Here is a 17412-nt window from a genome sequence, read left to right as displayed (position 1 = left end):
TTTTTAAAACTGTGTGATCTGTTCCTGCCTAAAATTACTCTGTAACCTTGCAATAATGTACTGAACAATAATGCTTGAAAAGTATCATACAAATAATAGAACCACTGAGTTGAAATGGATCCATTATTTCCCCGCTTTTCCATAAAACTGCACTTCCCATCAAGGCATCTCAAAGATGCTTTTTTTTCTTTAAAAGGCAACTGGACTATGCTTTTTTGCTGAGGAAGAAATGTTTTTTTCCCCTAAATAAGACATTTCGCTTTTCATCCAAGAAGCTTCATGAGTTCATCAGATCTGATGAAGCTTCTTGGATGAGAAACGAAACATCTTCTTTGAGGGAAAAAAACATTTCTTCCTCAAGAAAAAACAGTCCAGTTGCCTTTTGAAGAAAAAATCCTCGCACCTTTGAGACAACCATGACCTGGATGACTGAAAATCTCCATACACATCCCATAAAGACAGATCTAATGATATATACAACATTAACTGCCTGCACTGCAACCAGCACTACACATGACAAACAGAGTGCTAGTTTCATTAAAGAATTAAGGAAAACAAAACTGTAATAAAGAGCCTGGATTGCAAATACACAATAGCTAACATGCCTTCACATCAATAGCAGAAGAGCCAAAGAATTCCTGAAGCCTGGCATTCAAATCAAGGGCTAAAAAGACATCAATGGAACTGGATATAACCTTATAACTAGGCAATTACGGTAATAAACAGACAAAGTGGAGCAAACAAAATACAGTTGACTCCATTCTCAACCACTAGTTGATTGATAGCCCTAGGAGACTTCAAATCACCAATCAATCTCCATGAATTCAACTCTTTCACAGAATAGAATTACTGCAAGGCCACCCCAATTTCTAATCCATTGATATAAGAAAGTTTTCCTAGGATGTTGAACAAGACATCCACAAAAAGCCTGATCAATACCAAAGCCAGAAACCCAACCAAATGTTGGGTTTGTTGGGTTTCTTGTGTCCATCTACATTGCCATTATTTGGCTTATCATAATAAAAGAAAAACTAAATATTTTAAATATTCATTTACTAAATTTATACACCAAAATCTCACTATTAAGTGACTCTGGGTGGCTCACAGTGTTAAATAACGATATAAAACAATTAAAACCTCAAAAGATTAAAATATTGGGCTCAGCGTTAAAGCATTAAGTTAACAACAAAATAATAAAACAACTAACGTGTGCACGGAATGTTCTATTAGTCTACTAGTTACCTCCAAAATGAGACGCCCCCATTGGGGCCCAAGCCAGTGGGCAGAGCCAGGTCTTCAGGCCTATCCGGAGGGCCAAGAGGGTGGGGGAAGATCTCATTTCGGGGGGGGGGGCATGTTAGGATATTTAATTTAGTAGCTGGAACAGTTAAGTGTACAATAGGACACAGAGTTGTAGCTGATTGGAGAATGCTGGCTCATGCATAAAGCAATCTATGCTATGATTGGTTGATGTGGGTGTAAAGGGGGAGTTTCCCTTTTGCCTGCCTTTTTCTTCTGTGTGCTCTGTATGCTGTATGATGTTCCTGTGTTCCTGACTATCTTATCTGCTGTAAATATAAATGTTAAGCATATTTATTTAACTAAAACTATAAGTTTGTGTCAACATCTCTGACTTTATTTGGACTTGCTGCACAATTCCCTGACAGGGCACAATGTATCAAAGGACAGGAGCCACAGCAGAAATGGCTCTTCTCCTATCCTGCCAGCTGCTTTTCCTTGTCTGAAGGATCTGGAGCAGGGGTAGTCAACCTTGGCTCTTTTATGACTCGTGGACTTCAATTCCCAGAATTCCTGAGCCAGCTTAGCTGGCTCAGGAATTCTGGGAGTTGAAGTCCACGAGTCATAAAAGAGCCAAGGTTGACTACCCCTGATCTGGAGCATGTCTCTTCTACCAGGCAAAGTAGGACAAGCTAATCCAATTAAAGTGAGATAGTTCCTCATTCCTAAAAATGCTATTTAAAAGGGCAACTTAAACCTTATAATATGAAACCTGCACACAAATCTGAATCTTTTTTCAAACAGTTTGAACATTAAAACAAATGTATTTATTATTTATTTATTCAATTTCTATAATCACCCAACTCAATCAAGATGACAGATTTAACCAATTAAACCATGGAATTCTTGTTATTTTTTGTAAATTATTTTTATTGCTTTTTAATAAAAAGCAAAAAGCAAAAATAGTGATGGTGATACATTGTCAAAGAGGAACACATAAAAAGTATTTTAACAAAAAAGGTGAAAGAAATATGACAAAAATTACATTACAGTTACAATTCTGTATATACTTGCCGAATGCAAATATTATTCAACCATTTATATATTTCTAATACATGTATTACAAACTATATAATTCTTATTATAAAAGAATATCATAGAAATTATCACCATAATTTTTAGCTTTCCAATTGTTGTTCCATCTGCATCTTACTTCAGAGTAGGGAATTTGAACCTTACTTCCCTTTAGATTAATAATTCTGATAACAAAATATTGGGTGCATTTGAAAATCTCACTGTGGCACTTTCAAAGAAAGGACTTTCCCCTCTCATTCCTCTAGCCTTCAAGCCAGGAAGAATTGTAGATAGGAGAAGCAGCAGTCTTTACCTTAAAGTTGGCTTCATGGTTTGGTCTTGTCCTAGATTCCTCTGTACATGTCTAATTTGGAGAAAAGAACCAACAACTTGGTTAATGGTTAATAATGAACAACTAGACTGGAGTGTCTGAATACTGTAAACCAGGGGTGTCAAACTGCCGGCCCACGGGCCGGTTTCATCATACCGGAGCTGCGCCCACCACATTGCCGGCAATGGCGAAAAAGCTCCGATACGTCGTGCGACGTCACATGACGACGCGAGTTTGACTTGCCTGCTGTAAACCATCCTTTAAAAATATCATTTGACCGATTTGTCTTTTTTAAAAAAAAATAGTTTTATTACAATATATTTCTAACAGTGCAAAACTACTGTTACTTTTTATTATAAGAAGGTAACAGATTTTTTAAATATTTCCACAATTTGGTATTCAGAAGGTGAATAAATTACTTATAAATATCATAGTGGTTGACCGAGTTCTTTTCCATTAATTTCTATACTCTGTTTTAAATGTCTTATGATATATCTTAAAGTTACTCATTTTTTTTCTTAATTCAGGAGAAGTCCATCATACTATTGGAGTCCAGTTCCAATCAACCTTGGACACCATAAACCATGGTCAAAATGACAAAATTGGACAACTATGGGCTGTTCATTGTATCTGCTCTATAAAGTTGGAAAATGGTGTATACTTGCTACAGCTGGTGGTAGCCAATTCTACTCATTAACTGGCTGTGGAATGAAGACCTCTTTTCTCTTGTCTGTATTGTATCTATTCCACTGGTTGGCACAGACCAAATTAAATAGTGTGGCAAATGAAGGCGAATATATGTGTCCCAGGATAATGTTGCAGGATCCAATCTGGGTGGGTCACTGGGACCAGAGGTTTAGTCTTCCAGGTTTTCGGACTTAGGAGTGCTGATTTATCACCAGTTTATCAAGTACTTAGAAGGCGAGGGCGTGGCATCACAAGGAAACAACAGCCAGTGACTTAATAGCCGGCCATGAAAACCCCAATCAATAACTAAAAAGCCACACACAACCAGGCACCATATGCATACCACACACAGAAGAGCCGAAAGCACACACTCTGCTAGAGAGACGTTCCCTGAGGATGGGCTCCAGCATGAGTCTGAAAGCTTGGAAGACTAAACCTCTGATCCCGGTGACCCACCCAGATTGGATCCTGCAATAGTGTGGCAATTTTGTTAATACATTGGGATTATGTCTATCTTCAGCCAAGGGCCTACAGAAAACAAGCCTCTCTCTCAAAAACACATAATCATAATCTTCATGAAAGAGATGGTTTATTCTCAGGTTGTTCAGCCTTTTAAGGTTGAGATTTTTCCCTAGGAAATGAATTTAATTCCTGATGCACTCGTCTGGTTTTTACCAACAGTGGCTTTTCAGGATTTTAATGGATACTTCCCCAGTAGAGTTAGAACTGCCTGCACTGCATACAGAACAATTGTGTTACTGCTATGCTGTGTTCCCGCTTTTCTATGGAGAAGGTGTGGGATAATTATGGGCAGACACAATTGTTTGTCTGGAAATAATACAGATAAGTCTTAATATCAAATGAATTATTGTTGAGACTAGCTCTTCGTTGCTCCAATTGCTCCTGCAGCAGCATAAAGGGAAAAAAAGAGGTTTAGGATCCATCATATGTTTTCCTTCCTGCCATCTGCCAATTCTAACCTATTCTCTTTTGGAAATGGGATAGAAGAAAAGAGTCAGCACTGGATTTCTCTCTTCCATATCAGAACCCTAATAAATACTTTCCCACATTGTTTTTACTCCTTTTTCAAAGGCTGCTCACTGAGATTGGAACTTTCCAGATAATTTAATGTGAGTTTGAGCCTTCAAGTCAGAATTGGCTATTGACAATTGCTTGGATGTCCCTGCAGTTTTCTAGGCAAAATTTTGCCATTGCTTCCTTTAAAGCTCAGAGAAAGTGACTGGCCCAAGGTCATCTCACTGGCTTTATGCCTAAAATAGAATTAGAACTCACAATCTCCCATTTCTAGTTTGGTGTCTTAACCACTATACTAAACTGGGTCTCTGCCAGATAATATGAAATATTATCATACTTCGGTATATAATACTGATTGTAAAAAAATACAGTAAAACCTCCATAGCTGACCATCTCTCTAAGTTAAACTAATTTTCATAGACCAGACATACACTATATGTACACAATAGCCAATCTTTTTATATTGACCACCTCTGTAAGTTGTATCTTAACCACCTGTACCTTGACACATGGCATTAATTTACTCTCTATAACTTGGCCAGCTGAATCCAGCCTGCACCAAGAGCAAGAAAAGTAAAATGCAGAATTCGTAGCAATTAATTTCTTTCAAGAATATCAAAGAATACAAATTCTTTAACTTTGATTCAACAGTTTAACAATGATAATTATGGATTCATTTTGTAATACAAATTGCACAACGACTTAATTTTTTTCCACTTCAAAATTTTTCCTTTTCCCTTTTTCAGGTTCGATAAAAAAAAGTAGCCAATGGTAAAATGAAACAAATACACACACAACACAGACATATGTGAGCTGTTTTACTCATTTTACCTTGTGGCAGCTATCAAAGCAAAGCATCAACAATAGTGTGCGATTTACAATGGATCTAACCATTGTGAAAGAAAGGAAATACAGTTTTAAAGTGTAACAATGTTAAGGTGCAATTACAAAGAAGTCGTATGAGAAAGAACAAGGTTTTACTTTTTTGTCTTTTCTCTATGCAAGTTGAGTAATGATGGCAAAAAGGAAGGAGCTGAAAGAGCTGACATTGAAGGAGAAGGTTGATCTTTTACGTTTTCTACAAAATAGTAGCCAAAGAAAGATGGCGGAACATTTCGGTGTCAGCAAGCAATATCCAAAAACATAAGGATGAGTACCTGGAGAGATATGATAAGAAAGTGGAGATTTACAATGGAAAAGGGAAAAAAACTTTACTGGAGGAAGTCAATGAAGCCACATTACATTGATTCAAACAAATGGCTGTTAACGCCTGAATCTCTGGGCCAATGATCCAAGAAATTGCCAAAAAGTTCACAAAGGAGCTATCAGATTTCCAAGAATCAAGAGGTTGGCTCAAGAAATTTAAACTGCAACACAAGATCTCCCAGAAAGTATTGTGTGGTGAATCTGATGGAGTTCCAGTAGAAGTTGTTGAAATGTTCATTGAAAAATTTCCGGAATTTGCCAATGACTTCAAAGATGACAACATCTTTAACGCTGACGAGTGTGGACTCTTTTTAAAGGTGATGCCTGACAGGAGCCTCATTATGAGGGATGACAGTGTAAGAGTGGAAAACTTTATAAAGAACATTTCACAGTTCTGCTGTGTGCTAAGTTAACTGGAGAGAAGCTAAAACCTTTGGTGATTGGTAAATCAGCAAAGCCATGCTCATTCAAGAACCTGCAGCCCAAAGACCTTCCCGTCACCTGGAAATCTAACAAATCTATATGGATGACTGGTGCCCTATTTGAGGAATGGATAAGAGGTAGTGACAGAAAAATGAAGAAGAAACGATCCATTCTCCTAGCCATCCTCAAGCAAATCATCTTACAAACGTGAAACTGAATTTTTTGTCTCCAAACACTACATCAAAAATTCAACCTCTCAACCAAGGCATAATCAAAACATTCAAAATGCACCACTCAGCCCAGCTTCTGCATGGGTCATTGTTAAAATGAAACCTATGGTTCGTCTGCAGAAGCAAAACCATCCGTTGAATCAATTATTGCTCTGGATGCTGGTCTGTTTGGAAAAAGTTCAGCCTGAAACAATACAGAAGTGCTCCAAGAAAGCTGGATTTGTGACCACCCAAGATGTTGCAGCCCCGCTAGACAGCCCACCTCCCATGGCAGAATTCAAGGGGAGTAGATTTTGTTACAATGGATGATGGCGTGGCAATCTGTAATGAACCTAACCCAGAAACAATTTTCTAATCAGTATTGACTGAGGTACAATCCAGTGGAAAAGTGCTGGAAGCAACTGATTAAGCTATAGAATTAAGTGAAGAATTAAGTGAGGACACAGAAATTGCAGATATTCCAAAAGAAGAGGATGTCAGCAATTTGATAATGCAGTTAAAGTCATTTGCTGAGGGAAAATGCCCAGGTATGTTGAGTGGTATAGCCAATGTTGAGAGTGCTTTCTCTGTTTACCTTCAAAAGAAAAAAGAAAAAAAAAGAAAGACTAAAATTGACTTTTTTTCAGAAAGAATGAACAAACCATGAGAAAACAATACATACATGAATGTAATGATTTTGTATGATATAGTATTGTATGAATGATTTTCCTGTGTTTTCACTATGTGTCTTTATGTATGACATTCTCTAATAAAAGCTGTACAATAAAATGAGGCACATGTACGTATCAGTATAGTTGTTCCATATGTTGACCACTTTTCTTCAGTCCTTTGGGTGGTCAACTTTCAGAGGTTTTACTGTATAACAATGATTTGTTTTATAAATTTTGCAGAGTATTATATGTTCCATATATTACCAAACATATTAATACTTAAGGGGGAAATTTAAGGACAGGAAAATAAACTGTTTACCATGAATCTGTCTCCGAGTCCTTCCATACAGTCTGGAAACTTGGTAAAATCCATTAGAGTTGAAATCTAAAAGTTATAAAAAAAAGCCTATATATATGGAAGTTAACCACTGAAAATGAATGGCCTTATTGTCTACTTGTGCCTTTCTTACCCCAAGGAGAGGTTTGGAAAAGCCAAACACCTGAGAGGAGTTTTAATGTTACTCCCACTTATTGTGACTCAGTACAGAGTCTGCCCAAAATAGCTGGTAGGCCCTAAACTGGTCATGTTTTGTAATAAAAGCAGAAAAGCTGTTCCTCATGGAGCCTGATCGTACTCAGGAAAGAAAGTAACTGGCAACGCGTGTAGTTGTGAGAAAGACAACAAGTTGGAGCAGAATTGCAGGAGATGGAGGAAAAGACAAGCACTTTCCTGCTATGGCTTCTATATTTCACTTTAAGCGCTCCCAAAACTTTTTTCGGTGTGTGAAAAAGGAGTTGGCTATTAAGTGTAACACCTAGTTTGCACTAACATATTTTTTGCAGAGAATGAAGCAAATTGCCTCCCAATCTATTAAACTGTGAATGGTAAACTAATGTATTCATAGCAGGGGTGTCAACTGATGGCCCACAAGCCAGATGCATCACGTGCAGGCCACGCCTACCCCGGCTCCGCAAAAGCAAAAAATGTTGTGATACATCACAATACATCACGTGATGCGATCGAATTTGACACCTGTGCATATTAGAATCATTCCAAGTAGAATGAGCCTACCTTTCAGTTAACTTTCCTTACACTCCAAATGCAAGCCAATGTATTTAACTTGCAAGACAATCTCATCTAAATGCAAACATGGTATGTAACATCAAGGAATCATTCCATGCCGTGTTATAGTTGTTGCTATAACAGCATGTGCTATGGAATATTCTCTATTATGACATCACTCTTATCAGTATGAGGTTATCCTCATAAGAGTTATCAGTATTTTGTAACAAAACTGTTTGAAAAATACTAATAAAAATATGAAGCATGGATCAGTGCAAGGAATTATGCCTTCTGAATATTTCCCATTTTCCATAACCACTTGACTAAGGGTTTACAATAGAAATGTAAATGTAATACATATTGTATATTCTTAAACGGAACCAAACTCTTTAGCTTTCTGGTCAAGATGCACTAACAACTTTCAGTACTATATCTGCACCTCAGCCATTAGTAAGACACTCTTACACTGATTTTATGTTTTATTCTGGTGTTTTACTTAACCCTCAGTTAAAGTATCACTTTGAGCAGGTTTACTGGAAGACTCCAAGAAGTGATTTAAGGAGTTGCAAATTTCTGCCATCTAGCAATGAAGCCATGTAGGAACAGTCCTCATTAGGACCTTGATGAAATATGTTAACAGTGAAAGTTAATATAGATTTGATTTCTGGTCAGGGTTTGGGTTGGTTTAACCATTACAAATTTTAACTGCCAGAATGGATGAAAGGACTTGCTTGACATGGTGGATTTGTGAAAAAGCAAAAAAACAAACAAACACAAAAAACAAATACACATGATGCAAAGAATTTTACAAATTAAAAGTGAAATGAAACCATATTTTTTCTACTAGGAGTTATAGCCAATTAGAAAAAACGCGCAAGATTGGATTTATACATGGTATCTGCAACAAAGCTACTTTTTGTACAAAGCTGGAAAAACAGAATTATCCACAATGGAGAATTGGACTATGAAGAAGACAACTAGCAAAAAAATTGATCTGTTTGATCATGGATACAACTTTATGTCTTCTGATACCTTTATGGATATTGACTGAAATTGGTAAAAATGGCTTGATATCTGGAATTGAAGGGTTGAATATGGGAAATGAATTGTGATGTAACCTTGCTGGGGAAGGAGTGTCATATGTAAACGGCTAATATTTTATCTATCATACTTTTTTCTCATTTTTTCAGGTTGATCTTGTTTTAAAAAATTCTAGTAAAACTGTCATCATGTATAACCAGCAATTGCCATAGCATTACCAGCATTCGTGTAATCTACCTGAAAGGGACTAGGGGTGACATGACAGTACTACTCTAAAATCTAAGGGGCTGCCACAAAGAGGGTCAACCTATTTTCCAAAGCACCTGAAAGCAGAACAAGCAGAAATGGATGCAAACTAATCAAGGAGAGAAGCAACCTAGAACTAAAGGGAAATTTCCTGACAGAATCATTGATCAGTGAAATAGCTTGCCTCCAGAAGTTGTGGGTACTAAATCACTGGAGATTTTAGAGACCGGGCAGTCATCTATCTGAAATTGTATGGGATCTTCTGCTTGAGCAAGGGGGGGACTAAAAGACCCCCAAGGTGCCTTCCAAATCAATTATTCTTAAATAAAACCCAGTATGGTTTATACTGCTTGTTTCTGTTTTGAGGCACCTGAAGTACTTTTAGAATATTTTCCTGACTTTTTTGGGAAGCAAATTCTGAAGATTCTATTTTGTATAAATTATCCTCTATTCTTATAAAATGTAATTCAATTGAAATGCAGTTCATAACCCCTAATAAAAAAGCTTATATTCGCTCGTTATTAAATACATAGTCATTTGTCTCAAGTTCATTTTGAACACTTTTATTTCTAGATAGTTCCAGAGTAGAACCATACATGCAAAACTGCATTAAACACAATAGATTTACAGTAGATTCTATTCTATGTTAAGTGTGGAATTTAGAATCTTTTTTTTTACATTATAAAAAACTAAACATCAACAGGTTGGAATTCTGATGTTAAATATTCCACAATATTCAGTTCCAATACCTAGTTACCAGGTATGATACAGGTGTTCAATTGTGTAACTTCAGAGACTTAACCATAACATTTGCAAAACTGGATTTCCCACTTACTCCCTTTTTCCATCCATCAGCACAAAATCCTGCCATAAACTACCCAAATATTTCTTATTTGCCAATGTACAGGGTTATATATCAAGAACATTCCCTCAATGGCATCCCACATTACCTAAAAAAAGCAAATGTAACAAAAATAAAAGAATAACATCTTCAAAAAATAAATATAAAGAGGGAATGCAAACAAGTGTCATGAATTTTCCAGCAGGTTAACATTCATAATATACAAAACATAACTTATTCAAAGCCAAGAACAAAGGGAATATCCACATTTCTTTCAGATAACTGGGTATTTAATCCACTTCTTCCATACGTGAAGTGTCATCATCTCCTTCCAGTGGTGGCATCTCTTCGGTAACTGCTGGACTTGTTTCTTCTGTAGTGGCATCATCTTCATCTATGCCTGTATAAAGTGAACACAATTATTATTTTTTGCAGTAGAAGTATCTCCCAGCAGATTCTTCTATGAAAAAGACACACTCTAATTTTACTAAGATTAACTTACCCAAACCAAGTTTTATCATTCTATAGATACGGTTGGCATGTGTCTGAGGGTCCTCTAGACTGAAGCCAGAAGACAAAAGTGCAGTCTCGTACAGAAGAATGACCAGATCTTTCACCGACTTGTCATTCTTGTCTGCTTCTGCCTTCTGTCTCAGTGTTTCAATGATAGAGTGATCAGGATTTATCTCCAAATGTTTCTTTGCAGCCATGTAACCCATTGTGGAGTTGTCCCTGAGAGCCTGGGCCTTCATGATCCTCTCCATGTTTGCAGTCCAGCCATATGTACTGGTTACAATGCAGCATGGAGAAGTAACCAGTCGGTTGGAAACGACAACCTACAAGAATTAAGAGTATTTAAATCAGAGAAAAGACCACCCGCTATAGAAAGCTACAATTATTTCACCTTTTAAAAAATATTTTATTCCAATTTTTTTAAAAAACGTTACTACTTGACTAAACTGTATAGCACACCGGACTTGTCAAAGACAGTATGCTGTTTTATAAAGGACTTGTCAAAGACAGTATACTGTTTTGTCAACAAAAATTTCTATTCACTTATAGTGGTGGCTTAAGTATACATACCTTCTCTACTTTCTTTTCAAGTATATCTTTCATGATCTTGCAGAGACTTTCAAACTTGGCTTTCTTCTCCTCCTGTTTCTTTTTTTCTTCTTCATCTTCAGGAAGCTCCAGACCTTCTTTTGTTACTGACACCAAAGTCTTCCCCTCAAATTCTTTCAACTGCTGTACACAATATTCATCAATAGGCTCAATCATATAGATTACTTCCAAGCCATGTTTACGAAGTCGCTCCACAAATGCAGAATTAGCCACCTGATCTTTGGTTTCACCTAAAAGAAAAAAATTATACCTTCAGTAAATTTCAACCAATTTACGGTGCCAATTTTAATGCAAATCTGCTACCTCGCGAACATGCCTGACAACTATGACTAAGGTAACATAAGAGTAGACACTAAACGGTCAAGAATAATGCTCTACAAGAGCCGTGATGATGCAGAAGTTAGAATGCAATATTGCAACCTAATTCTGTTGACTCCAGCAGATTGATTCGCCTTGGCTCAAGGTTGACTCAGCCTTCCATCCTTCTGAGGTTGGTAAAATGAGGATCCAGATTGTTGGGAGCAATATGCTGACTCAGTAAACTGCTTAAGAGAGGGCTGTAAAGGAGAGGTCCCCAACATTTTGGGCATCAGGGACCAGTTCAATGGAGAGTTTTTTCCACAGACCAGAGGTTTCATGTGCTGCCTGCATCCCATGGATGGGGTCTTTGCTTGTTTGCGCGGACTGGTTTATGGCATTTCACCGGGGATTGGGGACCCCTACTGTAAAGCACTATGAAGCGGTATATAGTTTAAGTGCTATTGCTATTCCTCATTTAGCAACCATAAGTAAAGCAGTTGCTAAGCACGACTGTTTATGATCTTACTTCAACTTTCCTTTCCTTTACAGACATGCAAAAGTTATTTTTTCATTGTAATGACAAATAGTTGCTAAATGAAGACTACCTGTAAACATTCTGACCCCAGTTAACCCATTTAAGTAGAAACCAGATGATTTGAAGGTATACTCACCGGTAATGTAGTACACATGTTTCTGATTTTCCTTCATTCGAGTGCAGTAATCCTTTAGTGATACCATCTCATCCCCAGAGGCAGAAGTATAGTATCTTAATAACTCAGATAATTTCTTGCGGTTTTGGGAATCTTCATGAATGCCAAGCTGCAAGAAAGTTCCATTTTTGTAAGTTGCATGCAAACATTTATGGCAAAATTGAAGTAAATATTTCAAACCAACAAACCTTAATATTTTTGGAAAACTGCTCATAGAACTTCTTATAGTTTTCTTTATCTTCTGCCAGCTCAGTGAAAAGCTCTAAACATTTCTTGACCAAATTCTTTCGAATCACTTTCAGGATTTTGCTCTGCTGAAGCATTTCACGTGAGATATTCAGAGGCAAGTCTTCTGAATCAACAACACCTCTCATGAAGTCTGTAAATAAGATTAAATTATTACCATGTTCTTATTTCTCAGGTTAGCTTAGAAAACCTCTTTAAGATACACAGGATATAAGATAAGCTTTAAAAGCTGATTTATGAGCTTAAAGTGGAACAAGTTAGCTAATTATGAAATGTAAGCTTCCCTTTTCAGAAAATTTCCTGCCTTCATTAAATTCATTATCTTTTTTAATGGTGTTATGCTTTCCCCTTCTAGAAGAGAATACCCGCTCAATTTAAGGTTTGTGTGATTTTTCAAATAGCTGCTGCACTTCCATAAATTATGGCCTGACAGGTCCTCTACCTTAAACACAAAGAATAACTATTTTCAATCTTCTAGCAATCTGTAACTTTTAACAAGAACTACTTACTCAAATATTCAGGGATTAACTCTTCACAATTATCCATGATAAATACTCTACGCACATATAACTTGATGTTATTCTTTTTCTTTCTGTTTTCAAATAAGTCAAAAGGTGCACGCCTTGGGACAAACAAGAGTGCTCTGAATTCAAGCTGCCCTTCCACAGAGAAGTGCTGCAAAATTAAGGAAATAAATTAGCAAAACATCTTTGGCAAAGAATATCAAAGAGTTATACATTGAAATTCACATCAAAGGATCCAATTATCTGAAACATTAAATATCAGATAAAAGATGTTCTTATAAATTTATGGTTAAACAATGGGGACAATTTATGGTTAAACAATGTTTACTTACATAAAGGGTCAATATATTTTAAACACAAGCCACTTTATATTTTGATATATCATTTTGTCAGATTGAGTTTCACATAAAATTCATATAAAGAACAAATGGTCCATTCCCAAAAGAATAAATAATCTTACTTTAACTGCTAAGTGATCTTCCCAGTCATTAGTCAGACTCTTGTAGAATTCACCATATTCCTCATTAGTAATATCATCTGGGTTTCTGGTCCAAATTGGTTTGGTCTTGTTCAGCTCTTCTTGATCAATATACTTCTCCTTGATTTTCTTCTTCTTTTTCTTGTCACCATCCTTCTTTTCTTCTTCCTCATCAGAACCAACATCTTCAATCTCTGGTTTATCTTCAGGCTTTTCTTCTTTTTCTTCTTTCTCTTCCTCTTTTTCTTCTGCCTCATCATCACTCACCTCTTTGTCACGTTCCTTTTCTACCTATATTAAGCATAGAAAAATAGAAAAAGGTTAGAATTCTGTGAGCCCGATAAAGAGCAAATTGAAGGAAGAGTTCTCTGAAAGATAACCCACTGATAAATATAAGCAAGACAAAATTATGCATAAGCTCTGGAACAATCCTTTGTTCACATTAAGTGCTTTCTATATCACATTATGAATTTAAATTGCTTCTAGTATTGCTAATCCAACCTAAAAGTAGCAACAGTTGCCAAATTGCTCCAGTAAGTATATTAATTTAAAATTATCTCATCTTCAGAGCAATTCTTCATTTAGATAAATACAAAGGTTCAGATACTATTTTATTGAGAACAAGTTACTCACAAATAGTGTTATTGGATAACCAATGAACTGGGAATGCTTCTTGACAATTTCCTTAATTCGTCTTTCTTCCAAGTACTCAGTCTGGTCTTCTTTCAGATGTAGAATAACCTTTGTACCACGACCTAGAGGCTCACCTGTAAAATAAATTACTGTCTTAACTACTGCTGCACTAAAAGTTCCATGAAACAAGTTTTTTTTAAATGAACATTACTGGTTCAAGACATACACTCATCTAGATTATGGCAACAGCAAAAATATCTGGTCTTTAATGCTGCATTATTCATAGCACTATTCTTTTGATGTATGCAATAAGGTTTCCTATTAGATTGGAAAGATTAAGCAATTATTACAGTATATAAATTTAATAACAAAATATTTTTCCCCATTACTTCTCAAAGTGCTTTCAAACCTGACCTGACAGGTGCAGTTCGGATTTTTCCCCTAATATTAATCCTTAAGAGTTACAGTTATTTATTATAATTGGACTCTTACCATTGTCCAATCTGACGGTGAATGATCCACCAGCTGAAGATTCCCAGGCATATTGTTCATCATCATTGTGTTTGGCAATCACTGTCACTTTCTCAGCCACCAAGTACGCAGAATAGAAGCCAACACCAAATTGACCAATCATAGAAATATCTGCTCCAGCCTGCAAAGCCTCCATAAAAGCCTTGGTGCCAGACTTGGCAATGGTACCCAGGTTATTTATTAGGTCAGCTTTGGTCATCCCAATGCCAGTATCCACAAGGGTTAGGGTACGGTCTTGTTTGTTAGGAGTAAGACTTATTTTCAACTCCTTTCCAGAATCCAATTTGCTTGGGTCTGTCAAACTTTCATACCGGATTTTGTCAAGAGCCTGAAAAACATCAGACAGCCATTGAATAAAATAATAATAAAGGAAGCATTATTCTAGATCCTTAGAAATTGTACTTACATCAGAAGAATTAGAGATCAACTCCCTGAGAAAAATTTCCTTGTTGGAGTAAAAGGTATTGATAATCAGAGACATCAACTGAGCAATTTCTGCCTGGAAGGCAAAAGTCTCCACTTCCTCCTCCATTGGCTGATCCTGTGTCTGTACTTCTTCAGGCATCTTGTCAAAGAAGAAAAACCAAAACTGATTTTCTAACACTCAGATATTAACACATTGCATTGCATAACACAGCACTATTAGATTATTTGTCCTATAGATTTAAAAGCAATTAAAATAGTTTCAGCAGTCTGAAAGCTCTAGTTTCAGCACCTGCTCCCATAAAAATGAAGTATGTGTGTTGAGCATACCATTAAGCTTATGGCTGTTGAACTCAAAACATTTGAATAGGCAAGACGTGGGATAAAGTCCCTTTTACAAGTGATTAGCCAGGTGGGAGTTATTTACGCTGGAAATGGCACAAAAAGGAACGAAAAAAAAAAATGACTGCCACATGCCAGTCAAGCATGGGAAACGTCCAGTCCCTTGGTTAACCCACCCACAAAGTAAGCTGAACGCTCAAGCGAGAAGAGTCTCGAGGATTCCACAGCCAACCTCTGCGCCACCTGCTGGCAGTTGAGCCAAACAAGTAAGAATTCTAGAAATTGCTAGAGTCTTCTTGCTCCCACACATCCGTTTGTCTCCCCCCCCCTCCATTCCCTCCCCCCCCCACGCGCCCAGGAGCCAATTCTCTCGTCGACGCGGAGGCTGGCCGGTCGGTCGCGCGCCGCCAAACTCGGGAGAGCGCTCCTCTCTCTCGGCGTCCGCCTTCCCTCCCAACTCCTGACAGCCGCTTTTCTGGCCTCCCGCCTCCTTTCCAGGCCGAGAACATTCGTCGTCCTCCCCCCCTCCTCCTCCCCAGGCGACCATGCAAGCTCTTCCATTCATTCCTCCGTCCACATTGCTTCGCCTTGTTAATCCAACCGAAGGCCGAAACACCTTCGCTTCCTTTGTGAGCAAATCTCGTCAGAAAAGCAGCACGGTCGCTCCTCATACCAGTCACCCCCCCCCTTTTTTAAGTAACTTGTCTTCTAAGTCTTTCCCGCAAGCACGACCGCCTCTCGTTCCTTCTCCAATTCTCCTCAACCCTTCGTCGCTCCGTGAGGCGTGCGGCCAAACCGGCCACTCCGTCTCGCTTTTTAGGTCTCACTGGTCGGTTCCCATCAGCTGTTAAGGCCCAAAGTAAACCCGGCATCCTCGGGCTCTCGCCGCCCGCCCTGGTCTTTTAACCCGGCCCTCTTGAGGAAAGGCAGCTCTATTTCATGAGGGGAAACCCTGGGTTTAAGCGGCCGCGTCCTCACCTTAGCGGTGTGAAATCACCAGCTGCACGACCGTTTGCCGAAATAATCCGCACCTCTTCACGAGCTGCACTGCGCGAAACCCCCGCCTCCCGCCCGCCTTATATACCCGCGCCGCCGCCTCTTTCCAGAACCATCGGGAACCTTCACTGACAGAGAAAGGAGAGGGGGCGGAGAGAGGGGCGGGGATTCTTCCGAACTTTCTCCTGCGAAAGAAGGGGGAGGAGCCAAGCGAGAGAATGGGAGGAAAAGAGAAGGGAGGGGGGGCCCCTCGGCGACAGCCCACGTAGACGTCCGTTCAATTTCTTAAGTCTTTTGCGTGAGAACGCTCGCTTTCCTTGTGCCGGACAGCCGAGGTTCAGAGCGGTCTCCTTTTGACGGTTTGGTATGCCTTGGTCTATCACGCGCTCTGGCGCGCGAGGGCTTTTTCCCCTCGCTGCCGTTCTTAGGCGCTTGAAAAGACGGCGCATGCGTGAATGCCAGCCACTGGCACTCTCTGGGCCGGCTCCCTTGCCATTGGCGCCTGTTCAAGGCGGGAGGCTTTGGGGCAGGGGTAGGCAACCTCGGCTCTTTTATGACTCATGGACTTCAACTCCCAGAATTCCTGAGTCAGCTATGCTGACTCAGGAATTCTGGGAGTTGAAGTCCATGAGTCATAAAAGAGCCGAGGTTGCCTACCCCTGCTTTGGGGGAAGGAAACTCGCCGAGCTGGCATAATGACATCATCACTGCTGCTCAGATCAATCCCGCTCTGCCCTAGCTAGCCCCGCCCAGGCCCCCGAAGCTTGGCGTAAGTAAGGCGTTCCCTGGAGCCCGGTGGGCGGGGGAGGAAGGATTAAATTTCTTCCCAGGATGACCTTCCCTGCTAGAAGTGGCGGGAAGGGATTGACGTTTCCTTTCCCCGCCCGTAAGATCCGTCTAGAAGCTACGCGAAGCGATGGTGGCGTTTTTTCCAGCAACGGAAGGCAACTTGAAAAGTAGCCTATTCTTTTAGACGTGCGGCTTCGGTGGGACTTTCTCCAGCCAAATCGATTGCCCTAACCTTCCGTCATTTACTTAGGA

General features: G+C 38.8%; 1 protein-coding gene across 1 annotated transcript; it reads right to left on the bottom strand.

Moving 5' to 3' along the window:
• Nucleotides 1–9767: 9767 nt before the first annotated feature.
• On the bottom strand, nucleotides 9768–16456 carry HSP90AA1 (heat shock protein 90 alpha family class A member 1). The gene is made up of 11 exons (XM_015824055.1): nucleotides 16354–16456; nucleotides 15017–15175; nucleotides 14572–14938; nucleotides 14080–14213; nucleotides 13429–13737; nucleotides 12954–13119; nucleotides 12387–12577; nucleotides 12160–12307; nucleotides 11150–11418; nucleotides 10569–10902; nucleotides 9768–10466 (listed from the first exon to the last, which is right to left on the bottom strand). Exons 2-11 carry the CDS (start codon nucleotides 15173–15175, stop codon nucleotides 10357–10359), a joined length of 2187 nt encoding a protein of 728 aa, XP_015679541.1. The 5' UTR covers nucleotides 16354–16456; the 3' UTR covers nucleotides 9768–10356.
• Nucleotides 16457–17412: the final 956 nt, after the last annotated feature.

The sequence above is a fragment of the Protobothrops mucrosquamatus genome, unplaced genomic scaffold (assembly GCF_001527695.2).
Source record: "Protobothrops mucrosquamatus isolate PMUCROS unplaced genomic scaffold, P.Mucros_1.0 scaffold2097, whole genome shotgun sequence".
Taxonomy (NCBI): domain Eukaryota; kingdom Metazoa; phylum Chordata; class Lepidosauria; order Squamata; family Viperidae; genus Protobothrops; species Protobothrops mucrosquamatus.
Note: the sequence above shows the minus strand (reverse complement) of the source record. Positions and strands in the feature narration are given on the sequence as shown.

Coding starts and splice junctions, on each gene's coding strand:
- HSP90AA1 (XM_015824055.1), bottom strand. CDS start 15,175: ATGCCTGAAGAAGTACAGACACAGGATCAGCCAATGGAGGAGGAAGTG. Junction 14,214..14,571: donor CACCGTCAGATTGGACAATG/GTAAGAGTCCAA, acceptor TTTATTTTACAG/GTGAGCCTCTAGGTCGTGGT. Junction 10,903..11,149: donor TTGAAAAGAAAGTAGAGAAG/GTATGTATACTT, acceptor TAATTCTTGTAG/GTTGTCGTTTCCAACCGACT.